The following is a 16,575-nucleotide window of genomic DNA, read 5'->3' on the forward strand; positions in this document are numbered from 1 at the left end:
ACCTATGAAATGCGGTGAATATAAAAATTGTGCATAGAAATTGATATTGTATCTCTACGGAATCTGTAGGAGGTAGATACATAGTTTGCGCCCCCGAACTGTCGCCGCTCCTGATCCTGAACGCCGCCAATGAGTTTCAAGATTCAAGATCTTTACCTCAAATAGGTGTTCACAGGTGAGTCTTTTTAATTACCCATCTAAAGATACAAACTTACCGGTTTCTGCTGCCGAGCACATTTCTTTGAATTTACGAAAAGGGCAGGATCTTCATACTTTTTCATTTTCACTGGAGTTGACAACCATGGGACATCCAAAACAGGGTTAAGAATGACTTTCTTTTGGTTCTCCATATCCACCTTTAATCTTCCACAAGTAATAATTCTTGAACAACACCACACTTCACACCTTCTTGTTTAAACTATCAAGAGACCATTCGACAACGGAACATCAGTGTAACCACCTTAAAATTGCCAAACTCCCGCCGTCTTCCTGATATTTCCAGCAATGTTGCCTATCTTGGCAAAAATGGGAGGGATGTTACTTTTCCGGTGCAAATTTGAATTCGCCCAGCATGGAATCTTTTTCGCATTCGAAATAAAACTAATCATGTTTACATATTTTATTGTTTATTTAGGGAACTTAAAAACAAACATTTTTTTTGGGATTAACGCATTTTCTATTGAAGAGGGTTTTTAATGGTTGATAAATCTTCAGGTTTTTCTGAGAATGAACTAATCACAATGGAGTTATTTGATATTCCTTGGAAATTGAGACCCAAAGGCGATTCTGAAAAAAATCAGTTTCAGCATTTTCAGAAATAAACAATTCGAATGCAATGTTAAAAATCTTTTGAATGTGATTGACGGTGTCCTTCAAAGGACATAATTAGTTCACTTCACAATTCACAATAAATAAGTGTAAAACAAATTTTCCTTGGCTTATTTTTATTATATATTTTAGTCTTGTGATAAAATCCCGACTCAAATTGAATTTCTCTAATCTAAATTGAAGTATGATATCATACCCCCTCGCTTTTTATCTCCAACTGCAGCACCTTCCTTACTCATCAAAGTTTGTTTTTGAAAATCCGCTCTGCTGTTCATTTTTACTCCCGCGTTTTCATTCCCAGTTTTGCCCGTTCTGGTTTTTTGAAACAAGTTCTTTTTATAACACAACAACTTGCATCTCTTAGCATACAACATTTTATCCACAGCACAGAAGAAGTCGTTTTTACATAACACTAAAACTGTATGTAAAGTTGCAGGATGTGTATCTGGGAAAAGTTGCATCAAACGAAGAAAATAGAAGAACTGACTCGACGATTGCTGGATTGAAGGTAAGGATCTATCCTGCGATCGTGGCATACCTAAAGGCATCTGCCTGTTAATCTGAAATCAGTGAGTATGCATTTGATTAATAATATAATAATAAAGAAAATAGTTTTACCCAGGGATTATTTAAAAAGCGGTTTGCTAACGACGGATCATTCTGGTTTGAAGGCCTATTTTTATGCCAAAGCGATGAGTGATAAGGTTGGGACGTAATCCAAGGACACAAAATTGGTTGCATTCGAAATATCTTTGGGTTTTTTTGTTCTTGCATCACACGTAGAATTAGTAGATGAACGCGGAAATTCGTCAACAATTTTCAATGAGTAAACAATATTTTGTTTTTTGCTCTGTTGTTGTTTGTTAAAAGTTTGACATTTATTTGACTAAGAAGACTATGATCTTGGAATTATTTTAAAGTTTTTAAACTAATGGGTTAACCATGGTAACTTCGGACAATGACAATGGAGTCCTGCCATAAACTTGACCATCAAAAGAAAAATCTAATTGCATTTTTATTTACTTTGAATAGAAGGATGTGATTTTCTGATAGATAATTAATTATTTCAGCGGCAGAATCCAAAAAGGGTTCATCCGGCTGAGGGATCTAAAACAGTATGGAACTAATCCAAATCAGGTAGTGAACTTGGCGGCCTGTTTCCGGGTCTATAATCCTATTACGTCCCAGTTGTAAAAACTTATAAGATTCCTTCTGGAAATTGTAGGCACTTGTATTTCATTCATAAAGCTAGGGTAGTAAACCATTTTAATCCTTTGTATTACTAGACCGCTAGCGTAAGCTGAATCTTCTAAGAAATGAATGATTTGTTTCGACCGAACAAAATTTGTGAATTACCCATCCTGTCATGTTCCAAACATTTCTAACAGGATTTGGGTGGGATTAAAGCAATTTTTTATATCTGAATTCTTGCTTCTGTGGCTGAGGTCTAACAGTAAAGAGAAGTAAAATTTTGAGCAATTTACAAATTCCACACGTCCGCTCATCGAGCTCCAATGTTCAATCCAAACATTTCACGTTTATCAAAGTAAAAATACACCACAAGTTGAAAAGTTGGTAGTAAACTTTATTAACTTCACGTTTTACATCCATTGCGTTGGCGCTACAACAGTCTCTAAATAGCTCCGGCAGATATGTTTTGTCTTTCAGTTAAGAAATCATGTCAATCCGTGTGTGCTTTTTCTATTTTTTTTAATTGTTGATTTATATGTCAGATGTTATAGTATTTATACATTGTCTTATCCCAACAACTGGCACTAAACGACGACCGTGTCCAAGGCTCACATGCTTGAGCTGCAAATAGCAGATATCTAAACGTGAAGTGCCAAAGACGAACGCGTCCACGCACACTCGTAGTATCGCATAAAGTTAATGTCTTTTATCAAGTTATGAGTTTCGTGAAGAAAATCTTCACTAAGATGAGTGGCAACGATGAGAAAGACAATGAGTTTGAAGAAGATGATGACATTAGTGAAGACACCTCGACGGAATCTTCGGATACGGGGATTTTCACTGGATTGAATAGTGATCTGGAGAGCTCGGGCCATAGTATTGATACCGACTGTTCGCAAATATCCAATTTTTTCGGATATTGGTAAGTGGATAGATGTATGGCAAAATTGGCAGGAGGAATTGCTTTGTTTTTTGTTTTGTTACAAATTACTATTCCTAAAATTGGATTCTACTGTATTCTTGTAGAACCAGTGATTCAACATTCAGCTATCCTGCTGGAATTTACCATCTGTTACCCAGCGATCTAAAGATAAACCATTATGCACATCATTGACTCGTTTTCAATAAGTCAATCATTCAAAAATAGACAATTTATTAACAATAACTTACTCTTACTATTAAAATACAGGAAGTTTTTAACTGGTCAAACATACTACGACTTATCACCAAATAGTCTGACCCGTTTTAAGGACTCCAATGTAAACAAGCGTATTTTAAAAACGCATAAACCTATATAAACGTACGGTTGCCTACATCAAAAAATAGAGAGGGTGCCACAATTGGTGGTACAATTTTTTTTCAATGTTGTGAAAGATGCTTTGCACTCTCGTTTGGTGATGAAAATCTATTCTTGGCTTGGGTCAACGACAGATCAGACAGCAACTGCACTTTATATGCGTCCAACGTTTTTATCACCTGGATTGGGTATTGCCCAAAATATATTTCTTTCGTCTGTTAATCCGAACAAATGAGTTTTCTGAAAACAACGACAAAAAGTGTTATTTTTGGACGGCCGAATGGATTTGGACTGATTATTTTAAAAGCAAACGCTTTAATTTTGTACGATTTAATGCTTCCGTGTATTTTTGGCGTGTTTTATCGTCCGAACTGAATTATTTTAGATTAGCGGAGAAGTCATTGTTTTCCTCTTTGTAGTTCTATTGCCAAATTTCTTATCTGTCCTTGGTAAATACGTTGATCAAACTTAAGTGTTCGATTAAATTTAGAATACCCTTAGATAAACATTTAAAAATGCACAACTCATTCTGCGTAGTCTATTTACATTACCTATTTGCGATGTGCACTATTAATAAATCGGAGAACCGCAGTGGCGCAAAATTGCAATTCAGTAGTTATAATCCATTTCAAAATTACAAAAATTTCTGTTTTGACGACTTTTAACTTTGTTGACTTTGTTAATTTGCCGCCAACGAGTTGACAAATGCGAAATAAAATAAATGAGGTGGGTACCCATCTGCAGATATTTATGGAGAGCTGAATGTGCGTATCCTAAAAATATCATATTTGGATTGGACCAAACCCTGTTACAAAATATCTATTGTTAAAAAACTGATGAATTACCGAAAATTAATGTCTTGTACGCGTTGTTCCTTCCAATTTATAATATAGCCTACGCATATTTTCTCAAAATTCTCTTCTAAAAATAATAAATGTTTGTGACCTTAACACCGCTGTTCAAACAAAAAGAAAGCGAGAAAATTAAAGCAAAACATCGCGACGACCGCATGACTTGTGCGGAACTCTCTGAATTTTCATGCCACTGACGTCTATCGGTGTTAAATTTAACTAAGTTCGACGTATTTTTTAGATACCTATAGAATTTAAAAGGTTGTCATTTCCTTTGTTGTTTTTATAGAGATAATTGCGAATTGTTATACATATATTTTTGGAGCAGTGAGTAAGTAAATGACTACTGCAAAAAAACGAGGCCGCAATTTTCGCCTAATGTCGAGTATTTCTGTTTTTATTTATTTTTAAAGTTTGGGAGAAAATAAACATCATCAACATATATTGTATTCTAACATTCGTTTTTGTATATTTTGGTGATTTCTAATTTGTTTATTATATCTCGTGTTGTATATACAGGTGTCCGGAAAGTCGCGCACCACCGCGTGATACTGTATCATCGGACAATGCCATAGATCGCCGGAAAAATTTTACAAAAAATCCATGTCTTCAATTTTTCAAGATATGATGGAATGAAGAGGAAAAGTTTTATGCTAAAATTAACGATTTCTATGCAATAATTTTAGGTTCAAATGAATTTGTCACCTAAAGGACATTTTGCGCAAAGGCATGGTGCAAAAGAAATCGGAAAAATCTTGTAAGAAATGGCTAAAAGCTGATCAACAATGTCGATCAGTGTGGCATCGGTTACATGAAACCATAGTTACTTACTCGTTCATAAGCCAACCTGACTAACGCATGGCTTTGAATACTGTAAATTTAAATTATGGGGGAACAGTTCAGTAATGTTGCCATTTTCCTAATTTTCTTTTGATTCTCCTGCGAAAACAGAGAGTCTGAAATTTTTTTTAACATTTTTTGGTACCCTGGAGGACCACCCAATTACCCTCTATCAAGGTGGTGCCCAACTTTCCGGACAGCTTGTATAATAAGCTAAAGAACATGTGCATTTCTCTTTTAGTACAATCCGCCGGTTCCCCGCTTACTTTTCAGAGCAGAAAATTCTTGTTTTGTCTGTTACAATTAAATTTCTTGGCTTGTACTATCACTATTATTAATATGTTGGCTTTTGCATAATCCGAGGAGCGGACATCGTGCAGCTTTATAAATTGTGTCTTTAGAATACACAACTGCGTTAACTGAAATGTTTAGATTTTTTTTTCATATTCCTAATTAAAATTTTTGAATTAATTAATTGTATTTGTTTCATCAATTTTTATCTTGAACGAAGTATACATATACAAAAATTGCAAAAAATAAGAACTATGATAGAGATATGCTGAAAAGAAAGTGAATATTCAACTAGCTTCAATAAAAAGAGCAACCTCCTCTATCTGCCTCCTTTTCTACGCCCATTCTTATTCTTAAGACACCTAATTCTTCTTGTGTGGTCACAAATATTTATATCTCAGTGAAATTCCTACACATAAAGCAAATTTGTAAAAGCACATTAATCCAAATAAAATCTTTGTAACGAAAATTTGCTCTCAAAACTCAATGCTACAACTATAAAATCTTGCAGTAAATGCGGTAAACGTGCTATAACTTGTACAACAATTTGTTTAACCGCAATTATAAGTATTGTAAACAGAAATAGACATGTTATTTTATTACACTGAATTTTGGAACAGAAATTGCAGTGTCTGTATATTTTTTCGTAAGTCTTCGATTATAAATAGCTATGATCGTGTTTACCGTAATAATAATAAATTAAACAGGTGGTATTTTTTGTGCCAAACAATATGTAATACCAAAATGAATATATTAAAGTTGACATCACGTTTCTGCAACGGCAAATTTTAAATTAATAGCCCCAATTACCCCAAGCTGTTCCCTGTTATCTGAATCGCAAGGCCGTTCTATTCTAGAATGCTCTATTTTGATCTTCTTTCCTTCTTATTATTTAAATTTTCTTGTTGGAGTTTAAAGTTACTCTATTTCCAGCCTGCCCCCTCCATCAAACAACTGGATTTTCCAAATATTTCTTATTGCTTTCGAAACTGTTATATCCATCCTGACTCCACAAATATCTTCACTCTTTTGCCAGAACCAGACCAATTCCACTCTTCAGATAAAAAACTGATCGTTTCCATTAAAAAAAAAACAGTCATGTTTTTAAGAAAATCTCGAGTGAAGTGGCCGATCTAAATTTAAACAGTAAAAGTGAGCGTAAAACAAACCAAACTTCAGTTGAGCCTAACGAACCGTCTAGTGAATTCATAAAAAAACGACCCATGTCCATCTCGAAAAATGTTCAGTTTCTTTAAACGATCAAAGAAAGAGTCCGGCAAAACAAGAGATACAACGTCAGAAATGTGTAAAAATACGAGCGCCGAGGATGCGTCGACGTCGTCGGAATTCGGGTTGCGAGAAACACCTTCAAATGCAGTGTCCAGTGAAGTGACAACACGCGACGAAAAAAACGACTCGAACGAAACCATGTGCGAAAAAGCGTGCCCCAGTGCTCCCATCGGGACCATTTCTTACGCCGCCATGCTAAGACAACCCGAGAAGGAGGGGCGAAGTATCTGTGTGAAGCCTTGCGGACATGGCACCACCGCGATCACCCCTCGAATTCCGGTAAAGTACAACAGAAGGGACACTGGTACGCCTCCTAGTAGCCCGAGCGAAATGAGGAAGATCCAAAAGGGCGTGGAGCGACAGGTCTCCAACGAGGCAGTTGCGAAACAGGTTGAGAGACAGAATTCTGGAGAAAGAATACCAACGGCTGCTGTCGATATCCTCGTGGAGAGCTTGGCTGGCACTACTCCTTTAGTGAATGGAATCGACAATGAAGCGGAAAAGTATGTTTACGTGGTTGTGTAACAACATGTAGCGACTATTTTGGGGGTTTTGACGTGAAACTGATTCAACGCGCCCACATTGAGGATAAATTTAGAGAAGATTGGAGATAACAGGTTTTTGCATCCGGATTGCATTTCAATTTCATAGTGGTTAAGACCAAACGACGTCACGTTACGTCAAATGGGATACTAAAATCTTGTTTTGTCGGTTATTTTTGGAAGTGCGGGGTCCAATGCGAATATTTACAACATGGATTTCGCCAACTATAAAATATTGCTATAAAATCAACACCAAATGATAAATCTTTCCACGCCTGGAAGAGAGACTAAATTTTTTATGTGCGTTCTACGATTGATTCGAGGGAACACTTTTTGCTGATGACTTAATATCCTGCCAAACGGAAATGGCGTTAACGTGCTTCAATTTTGAGTTTCAATGTCTATATGAATTTAAACCTATTTTGTTAGGCAGGCGACTACATAGTCTAAAGAATAAAAATTTGTCGTATTACCAGTTATGGGTTCAAATTTCCTTTTTGACTAAACTGTTCTAGACCGCTCTTTAACTTTAGCGTTACCAATAGAGTCTATAATTGCAAATAGAAACTGCAGAACTTTTCAGCTGCTCAACTGCTATTTATTGATCCAAGCTCTTATAAACGCTATAAAACTCCACCCAATTTATTTTACAACTTAACACAAACTTTTCAGGAAGAACTTAATAAACCAAGAGGCAAAATTTCAAAGTCAACTGAACGATTTATCCAAGCAACTCTCAATCCGCGATGCAGAAGCAACCAAACTCCGTTTCCAGATGGAAGAACTCCAAAGAGATGTTTTCGCGAAAACCGCTGGAATGGATCGTAAGTTTGTTTACATTGCTTTAAGCAGAACAGCTTTTTTTCCATCGGTTTTTCGAATTAATTTCGTGCAGCTGAAATTGCATAGTAACACCAACCAATTCTTTAAAAGTCTCCAATTCTTGATATGTCATTTTCAGGACTGGAAAGTGAACTTCAAGCAGCGCACAAAGAGTGCGAACTTCTGCGCCAGAGAATTCGAGCTTTGGAGCTTGATTTAGACGCGTACAAGAGAAGAAATGAAGAGCTGGCGACAGAAGTGAACGAGAAATCAGGTGAGAATTTTGCGATACGAAAATCACTATTAAATCATTGATTTTCAGAAAAATTGACTGATTATGAAAAAACAACCAATGCGAAAATAGAAGAACTTGGTAACATCATAAAAACGCTTGAAGCGAAAATTGAGACGCTTGAAAGTGAACTGGAAACACTGCGACAAGAAAAGAACCAACTCGAAGAACAACGTACTGTCATCTTAGCAGAACGAGATGTAGAAAAACAAAAAGTCGAAGACATAATGGAGCAAGCAACAGCACAAAAACATGAGATTGAAAAAAAATGGAAACTAGATTTCGAAAAACTTCGGACAATTAACATAGTAAAAGAACAACAATTGCTCGATGACTTTGAGTGGAAGTTAAGAGAAGTCCAACAAACCTGTAAAAAACGACTGGAAGATAAAGACAAAAGCATAGAGGAACGTTTACAGGACGCGTATAGACAAGCGGAAAAGAAGATGAAAGACGCAGAGAAAATGATGGAACAAGTGGAAGCGGTGAAATCGTACGAAATTGAAATAGAAAAACTGCGAGGATTAACAGTCGATCAGGAGAACGCAATCAAAGAAATGATGGAACAGCAAGAACAAATGAAACAAGCAGAAAACAGCCTGCGAGGCGAAACCAAGAAGCTTCGCAACTTAATAGAATTAGAGAAAGAAAATCTGCAACACATTCAAATGAAACATCACCAAGAAATCGTAGATAAAGAACGAGCATTGCAGCAAACTCTTCACCAGAAAAGAACAGAAATTGCTATGTACTGGGAAGAGCGCCTTTTGAGAGAGTGCGGAAGATTAAAATCAGAACTTGAACAAATTCACAACGAAGAAAAAAGTTTTGCTATGGCAGTCGTGAAAAGGGATAAAGACGAAGAATTTCAAAGAGCACAAGCAGAATGGGATCGAAAGATGAAAGAATACCTAAAGGAGGTTAGCAATCTAATTATGATTTTTTTAACACGTAAAACTCTACTTTTAGATCGCTGCGCTAAAAAAAGCACTAATACAAAAAGACGAGTTTTATCGTCGTGAAATTGTCGCGGCCCAAACAAATACTGATCGGGAAATAATGGAACTGAGGCGTTTGATGGACAAAATCGACATGTGCCACCACAATCGCTTTGAAAAAATGGTTCAAGAACACGAAACAGAACTAGGTAAATAAACCGGGAAACCAAAAGTCTACAATAATTTACTTGGTGTTTTTATTTAAAATTCCAACACGATCCAAGTTTAAAATAATCTTAGTTTTCGAGCGACCGTCACATAAACAGCTTCCTACTTTCAGAACGCATCAGTGAAGAAACTGAACAGAAAATTCAAGAAATTGAATCTAATTGGCAGAATCAAGTCACTTCACTCAGCAACACTTTAGAATTAGTAAAGGAACAAATGGAAAAAGAGTCACAACAGAAAATCGAGTCGTTAATCGAACAACATCGATCCGAACTAGGTATTGTTCTTTGGGTAGTTTTTAAGATCTTACTCAACACTTTTTTCAGATTCCCAGTGGGATAATCTAATTAGTCAAAAAAGCGAGGCTGTTAAATTAGTAGAAGAGGAGTACGTAACAAAATACAAGACTTTAGAAGAACAGTTTTTAACCCAACAAAAATCGCATGGAGCTCGCGAAATCGATTTGTTGAAAATAATCGACAGTCTAAAAAACGAACTCGGAAGTAAAGATTCATCATTAGACGACTTGCAAAACAATGTCGATACTTTAGAGGGCGGGATCCAAGTACTGAATCAAGAAATCGCCCAACAGAATGATCAGCTCATGAAATCTAAGAAGGAGTCGGATCAGAAAATAAGGTAATGACATTGTTGTTTGCAGAAAATCCTTGTAATCTAAAAATAATTGAAGTACTTAGCCAAAAATTTCAAGTCAGCCAGCATGATTGATGTATTTTCATTTCGTAAACTAATATTAGCTGTACGAATAAAATTTATTTTCCCATCCGTAGATGTACTAAAGATCCATCAGCGGACATGTCCTACATAGTGTTTCTTTTCCCATTACTCTCATGGTTCTTGTCCGGTTCTTTCATTCAAACCTTAACTTTCATCTTATTGTCGTTGTTTTGTCTCTTACTTTAATTGTTGTCTTTTTCTGCATGCATTTATTTCCCTTGTGTGATCCTAATGCTTTTCCTTTCCAATCGGTTCAGAGGTCTACAAGACACTATTTCCAAGCTTAACGAGCAAATAGAGAAGGAGAGGGAGGCCTTCCGACTTAAATTTCTGGGAGCGCACAAACAGTCTCAAGAAACCATCGACCACTTGCAGAGAAAATGCCAGTGCCTCACCAAACTGTAAGATATGACAACGTTTAATATTTGTGCTACATTTGTTTGTTTTTAGTTTTGAAGAAGTTAGACTTCGTTATGAAAGACGCGAGTCTCGCCAAGAAGACTTGAACATAATCTCTGACTTGAAACAAGTCATTGCAGAGCAAGAAAAAGACTTGGCTTGTTTGAACGAAGAAAAAAGGTACTTCCAAATGCGGCTTCTGAGTCTGGAACGAAGATTGGAAGGGAACGAATCAGGTGATGAGGAAGCATTTGAAGATGCCGAACAACATAAGAGCGAACCACCGTGTTACCCACCCAACGGGGTTCCACCACCCTCTTACCCTAACTTACCCGCCCCGCATACATTTTCTATACCGCCTACAATACCTGAATGTGATGAATAAATTTTCTAATGTACTAAGTTTGTAACGATTTGTATTATACTGTGATTGTATATAAAATACAGCAAAAATTCTAAATAAAAACATTAAATCTGAACGTTATTTTAGTACTCATCGTTGGTGAAAGGGTGATTGGGATGGCCCAAAGCTCTGAAAAATAGTGCGTCATCATCACAGAATTAGATTATTATAAATAGTTACTCGACAAAATGGCACACTCTTCCGTTACAGTCGAAGGTGTCAATGTATGCGATGTCGTCAGAATTAAGTTCGAAGTCCCAGATGTCGATATTTTCTTTAATTCGTTGTTTGTTGACAGATTTAGGAATCACAATATTTCCACGTTGAATTTGGTACCTCAAAATGACTTGAGCGGGTGATTTCTTATATTTAGCAGCAATTTGTACGATTTTGGGGTCCTCTGTCAATTTAGGATCATCAGGTTTAGCCCATGGCCTGTCTGGAGATCCCAAGGGACTGTAAGCTGTAACCACAATTCCTTTGGATTTACAAAACTCGATGAGTTTCTTTTGGTTTAGGTACGGATGACATTCGATCTAAAGATGTTGTTAGTACAAATTATTATTAATGGCGCTCTCACCTGGTTGGTAACTGGAGGGATCGTAGCAATCTCTAGCACCCTTTCAAGTTGTCTCTTATTAAAATTAGACACTCCAATTGACTTCGTGAGTCCTTTTTTGCACACTCCTTCCATTCCTTTCCAACAGTCTACATAATCAGTTTTGCTGAAGAGGTGTTTACCAGCTGCATCAAGAGGGTATAGATCAGGGCCTTCCTATAATGTTACAACTAGACAATGGTCTATGGTAATGTAACAGTACCTTGAAAGCGACAGGCCAATGAATTAAGTATAAGTCAAGATAATCTAGTCCTAAGTTGTCCAAAGTTACGCGAATGGCAGGTTCCACCAAATCTGGTCTGTGTGAGTTGCACTAGAGTTTGCTGGTGATGAACAAATCAGGACGTTTGACCACACCTTCGGCAATTTTGGTTTTAATAGCTTCACCGACTTCTTTTTCGTTGCCGTAGAGGTGGGCGCAGTCGATGTGGCGGTAACCAACGTCGATGGCGTCTTTTACAGCTTGGGTGACTTCACCTGGTTTAGACTGGAGAGGGAATATTTTTGTGAGTTATTTGATATAGCTTTGGATACAAAATATTTAGATGTAGATTTTTTTTTATTATTTAGATTAGAAAACTCACTTTCCAAGTGCCCAAACCAAATACAGGGTACAGACGTCCATTGTTGAATTTAATTGTTGGTACCTTTACCATTTTGAATAGAAATCACAGACTGCTAAACAATTTAGAATGAATTAAAATCTGATAGGTCCCATATAAATAAATAAAGTTGAGTGAATTCGCTGATAAGAGTATTTGGATGCGCAATGAAGGTTATCATTTGCGACACTTATATAATATCTACGATCTTACAATAAGAAGAATTCCAAGAAAAATTAGAAAATTTGTCATTTTCGTTCGTTAAATTCTGGCAGACTTTTCTAGCAGTAAAAGTTATGAGGCATATAAATTAAAAAAAAAAATGCAAGAAATACTATTGAACTAAAGTGGGGTGATAAGGCTATTTATAAAACCCGCAAAGGTTATCTAACCCTGAAGCAATTACGGAAACTTTTGCCATTTTCTATTATGGTAATGTAAATAAATAATAATAATAATATAAATATTGTAAAATAACAAAATGAAAACGCTTTATTTAGCGCAACTTTCCAACGACATATTGAACTGCCAAAGCACATTAATTAGTCATTAAAAATTCTAAATTTTATAATCTGGCAAATCTGGTATTTACACTTCAGAAATCGTACGATGTAGTAACGTACTGAATGACTGATGGAAATTTACGATGACCTTATGAATTGAGGGAAGACATTCTCTTAGATAGTGGACAATACACAATACACAGATTTATCATTATCAACTTGCGTCAAACTCACGGTAGAGGCTTTTAATACAAATTTATGATAATACGAGTGAACAGAGCGTGCTTGCTATAAAAAGTATAATGTTGCGTAATCTTAATTTGAAACTTAAAGGGATTCCAACAGTATTTCGTTTATAACTTCGAAATTTCACCATCTTCTTTCTCTCATTTGTTTTGCTAAGAATCCGGTCTTACACATCCGAATTCAAAAAAAAATGCAATTTTTTCAATTTACAATGTATTTAATTCCGGAATTTTTGTTGCTCTGCATCTCCGGAGCAACGACAGATAGAAGTTTAGGTATTTAAGACAAAAACAATGTGTACCGTGCCTTGAATTTGTTATTTTCACTAAAACATCGCAAATTTTAATTTAAATTGTTTTATTATATTTTTCCAATTGACTATGGTTAATTTAAGATTTCGCTCTTTAAATTTAATTTGACAGAGTCATAATAAATAGGAGAAGTATTTATTTATGTTCAAAAAACTGGAAATTTATTGTGGTAACAATAATAACAGAATAATTAGAAACAATAATAACAGTATAATTAGAAACATCATCAAAAAGATAATAAATATATGTACAATTTGACCTCTGGATTTTTTTCTTTTGTAAATATTAAAATGTTATATAATTATTATCTCGGAAATTTGCAATTTAGTTCAGATAACATTTTTATTAATATTGCAGAAACGATAGTAGTAGATCATAGAGTATTTTTATCTTAGAAAACACTTGTCTTTATCATTTCAATATCCCTTCTATAACTTCTCAGAATATTAAAAATTGAAAAAGCAAATTTAAATTTTTTTTATGTTTTGGTGCGATAAGGGAAAAAATGACCAAACCATTGTTATTGTAGATTTTTATTATTCTTATCGCACACATATTTTAAAATTGCACGTTTCTGACGATTGTTACTCATAAGACCTTTCAAATCAGTTTATTATTCCTTTGTAATTTAACTTACCTCGTACGAATTCTGTGTTCTAACATTGGAAACCAACAACCTATAAATTAATTTATAGCACACAAATAATGATTTTAATCCCACTAAAATATTCTGCAAATCTACAAAAGAAATGATAAGCAGGTACCTATATGTATCTACAGGTGTCCCAGAACTCGCGCCCCAGAGAGCAAGGGAGGGTGCCGACAGCAATACAGATGGTAAATTTCAAAACAAAAATTGACGAAGTTTAATAGTATTCGAGAACGGATAAAAAATTAACAACCAATCCCGAAAGCTTATTGGAAAAGTGGAGTAAAAGGCCATCCTAATTTCCTAGGCAACGAGAGTGTAATGTTCATCTGACCAATGAATGACAGTATGTGTCCATAGTTACCGATTTTCAAATTCTGTTCAGCTTCGGGATTGGCTACCGTTTTTTCGTCTTATCTCGGTTATTTTTTGCTTTAAAAAATTTTAGTTCGAAATTTTGGTTCAAAATTGGTGTCTCCATAAGCCCTTTCTCTCTGGGGCGCAAGTTCTGGGACACTTTGTATAACAATAATGTGTTAATAGATGCACAATAATTTGATTTTTAATGATTAAAACCTACGAAAATATTATAATTATTGCGTCATTCACTTCATTTCTACCTATTATTTAGCATAATAATTACGTTTTATTAATTGCGCATGCAACAAACATTCCAATGACAATAAAATAGTTTAGGGCAAAATTCAAACTGAAAATCGTGCATCGACTGTTCTACCTTACAGATTACAGAAATAAGTGATTACACAAATAACTGAAAATATTTATTTCCAAATTTTAATAAACAATATAAACTTCATGTAATTCAATTAGTATGTGTTCCAGTCACATGAGTCTCAACGTACTGTTTAGTACTCATCATTGAACGGCCAGTCTTTGTGTGTGGTGGCACTAAAAAAACTTGCTTATAACTGTTTTTTTTCTTACAACTTTACTTACTCAACATAGGGGCAAATGCGTCCGTTACAATCAAAAGTATTAATCTGTTGAATATCTTCAGTGCTCAGTTCAAAATCCCAGATATTAAAGTTCTCCTGAATCCTAGATTTAGTGACAGACTTAGGGATGACGATGTGACCTCTTTGCACCTGATATCTCAAGACTACTTGAGCAGGAGTTTTATTGTATTTTTGCGCAATAGCTTTAATTTTTTCGTCTTCTAGAAGCAAAGGGTCACCGGGTTTGGCCCATGGTCTGTCAGGAGAGCCCAAAGGACTGTACGCTGTAATGGTGATTCCTTTGGATTTGCAAAATTCGGACAGTTTTAATTGGGTGAGATAAGGGTGACACTCGATCTAAAATTGAAATGTTAGTAATGGTTGAATCACAAAAAAATAGTAACCTGGTTAGTTGCAGGGACAATAGTCGCACTTTTCAGGAGACGCTCAATTTGATTTTTGTTGAAATTTGAAATCCCAATGAGTTTAGTTAGACCCTTTTTGGAAACTTCTTCCATAGCCTTCCAGGTATCAACATAGTCGTAGTCCGCGAAGGCCGCTTTTCCGCTATCATCTACCGGGAAGAGTTCTTCACCTTCCTTTAAAGCAAAAGGCCAATGAATGAGGTAAAGATCCAAATATTCGAGCCCCAAGTGGCTAAGGGTATTCTTGAGCGCAGTTTCTACAGCCTCTGGACGATGACAAGTGTTCCATAATTTACTAGTAACGAAAATATCCTCTCGTTTGACGACACCTTCCGCAATTTTTGCTTTGATTCCCTCTCCGACTTCTTTTTCATTACAGTAGACATGAGCACAATCAATATGACGATATCCGATGTCTATTGCGTCCTTGACCGCTTGAGTAACTTCCCCAGGTTTTGACTACAACAAAAAAGGGAAACAAGCGTAAAAACGCCAACCATGTGACCTTCAAGCCTATGTATACAATCTACACGATTATGCTAATTGAATCAGCCAATTTATTAAATGTGTCGTGTTCTAGCCTTCGTTAAATATAACTGTTAGCCTTCATCAGTTATATAACGAAGGTAATAAATAGCAACGCAAAAAGTGGCTGAAACTGTAGCAATGTAAATTTATTGAAAATTTTCTCCTGTTGGGCGGAATTCTTATCACGGAGTATTACCTTCCAAGTACCCAGTCCAAAAATGGGAATGGGAACTCCTGTGTTGGTTTGCACGGAGGGAACTTTAGATGCCATTTTGACACAATCCGCAAAATCAATATTTGACAAGGTGCACTCGCGACTAACAACCAGGAAGAGCGTAGCGTTGTACTCAACGAAAATGTGCCAGTAGTATGAAGGTCGGACGGAATTTTTAGCCAAAGCGCATGGTTTGGAAAGTGGGTGGTGTATGCTTGATTTATAATTGTAATCGACATCGTAAACACATCTTACGAGGTGTAATTAATTAATTTTTAATTAGAAAGTTGAAAGTATGAAATTAACTTTGTTTTTACAAAAAATACCACAAATACAATTTATTCCCAAACACCAAATATCATCAGTCAATATCATCGAGAAATGCGGTCGCGCGTTTCGATAACAATGCTACATCATCAGAGCGATGATTAAACTTTTATTTTATTTTATTTTTAGTTTAATCATTAAAATTTAATCATCATCTAGTTTTCAAAAATAACATAAACCGTAGAAAAACTAAATTTGTACTCAAAAATATTTAAGATTAAAAAAAGAAACATTTTTTACCGATG

At 35.6% G+C, this 16,575-nt stretch overlaps 4 protein-coding genes across 5 annotated transcripts; 1 reads left to right on the forward strand and 3 right to left on the reverse strand.

Annotated features, from left to right (window-relative positions):
* Positions 1-2,582: 2,582 nt before the first annotated feature.
* Positions 2,583-11,026, forward strand: LOC148172544 (uncharacterized). Of its 2 annotated transcripts, none has more exons than XM_088039559.1 (9): positions 2,583-2,941; positions 7,803-7,954; positions 8,092-8,226; positions 8,275-9,164; positions 9,214-9,391; positions 9,523-9,687; positions 9,737-10,049; positions 10,406-10,549; positions 10,599-11,026. In XM_088039559.1, the coding sequence occupies exons 1-9, from the start codon at positions 2,736-2,738 to the stop codon at positions 10,930-10,932; spliced, it is 2,517 nt and encodes an 838-aa protein (XP_087895685.1). In that variant the 5' UTR covers positions 2,583-2,735; the 3' UTR covers positions 10,933-11,026. The 2 variants fall into 2 exon arrangements, with proteins under 2 accessions (XP_087895685.1, XP_087895684.1); XM_088039558.1 differs by lacking the exon at positions 2,583-2,941 and adding an exon at positions 6,301-7,091.
* LOC148172545 (aldo-keto reductase 1B-like) lies at positions 10,947-12,279 on the reverse strand. The gene is made up of 5 exons (XM_088039607.1): positions 12,154-12,279; positions 11,772-12,056; positions 11,531-11,725; positions 11,131-11,486; positions 10,947-11,079 (listed from the first exon to the last, which is right to left on the reverse strand). The coding sequence occupies exons 3-5, from the start codon at positions 11,642-11,644 to the stop codon at positions 11,034-11,036; spliced, it is 516 nt and encodes a 171-aa protein (XP_087895733.1). The 5' UTR covers positions 11,645-11,725; positions 11,772-12,056; positions 12,154-12,279; the 3' UTR covers positions 10,947-11,033.
* LOC148172546 (aldo-keto reductase family 1 member B1-like) lies at positions 11,659-12,225 on the reverse strand. Its single transcript, XM_088039777.1, has 4 exons — positions 12,154-12,225; positions 11,925-12,056; positions 11,767-11,882; positions 11,659-11,725 (listed from the first exon to the last, which is right to left on the reverse strand). Exons 1-4 carry the CDS (start codon positions 12,223-12,225, stop codon positions 11,659-11,661), a joined length of 387 nt encoding a protein of 128 aa, XP_087895903.1.
* A 2,370-nt stretch (positions 12,280-14,649) lies between the features above and the next one.
* Positions 14,650-16,170, reverse strand: LOC148172547 (aldo-keto reductase 1B-like). Its single transcript, XM_088039629.1, has 4 exons — positions 15,986-16,170; positions 15,241-15,720; positions 14,838-15,193; positions 14,650-14,789 (listed from the first exon to the last, which is right to left on the reverse strand). Exons 1-4 carry the CDS (start codon positions 16,058-16,060, stop codon positions 14,747-14,749), a joined length of 954 nt encoding a protein of 317 aa, XP_087895755.1. The 5' UTR covers positions 16,061-16,170; the 3' UTR covers positions 14,650-14,746.
* Between the last annotated feature and the right edge of the window lie 405 nt (positions 16,171-16,575).

Source organism: Gnatocerus cornutus, chromosome 6, assembly GCF_029298725.1.
Source record: "Gnatocerus cornutus isolate USDA-ARS CGAHR chromosome 6, icGnaCorn1.1, whole genome shotgun sequence".
NCBI lineage: Eukaryota > Metazoa > Arthropoda > Insecta > Coleoptera > Tenebrionidae > Gnatocerus > Gnatocerus cornutus.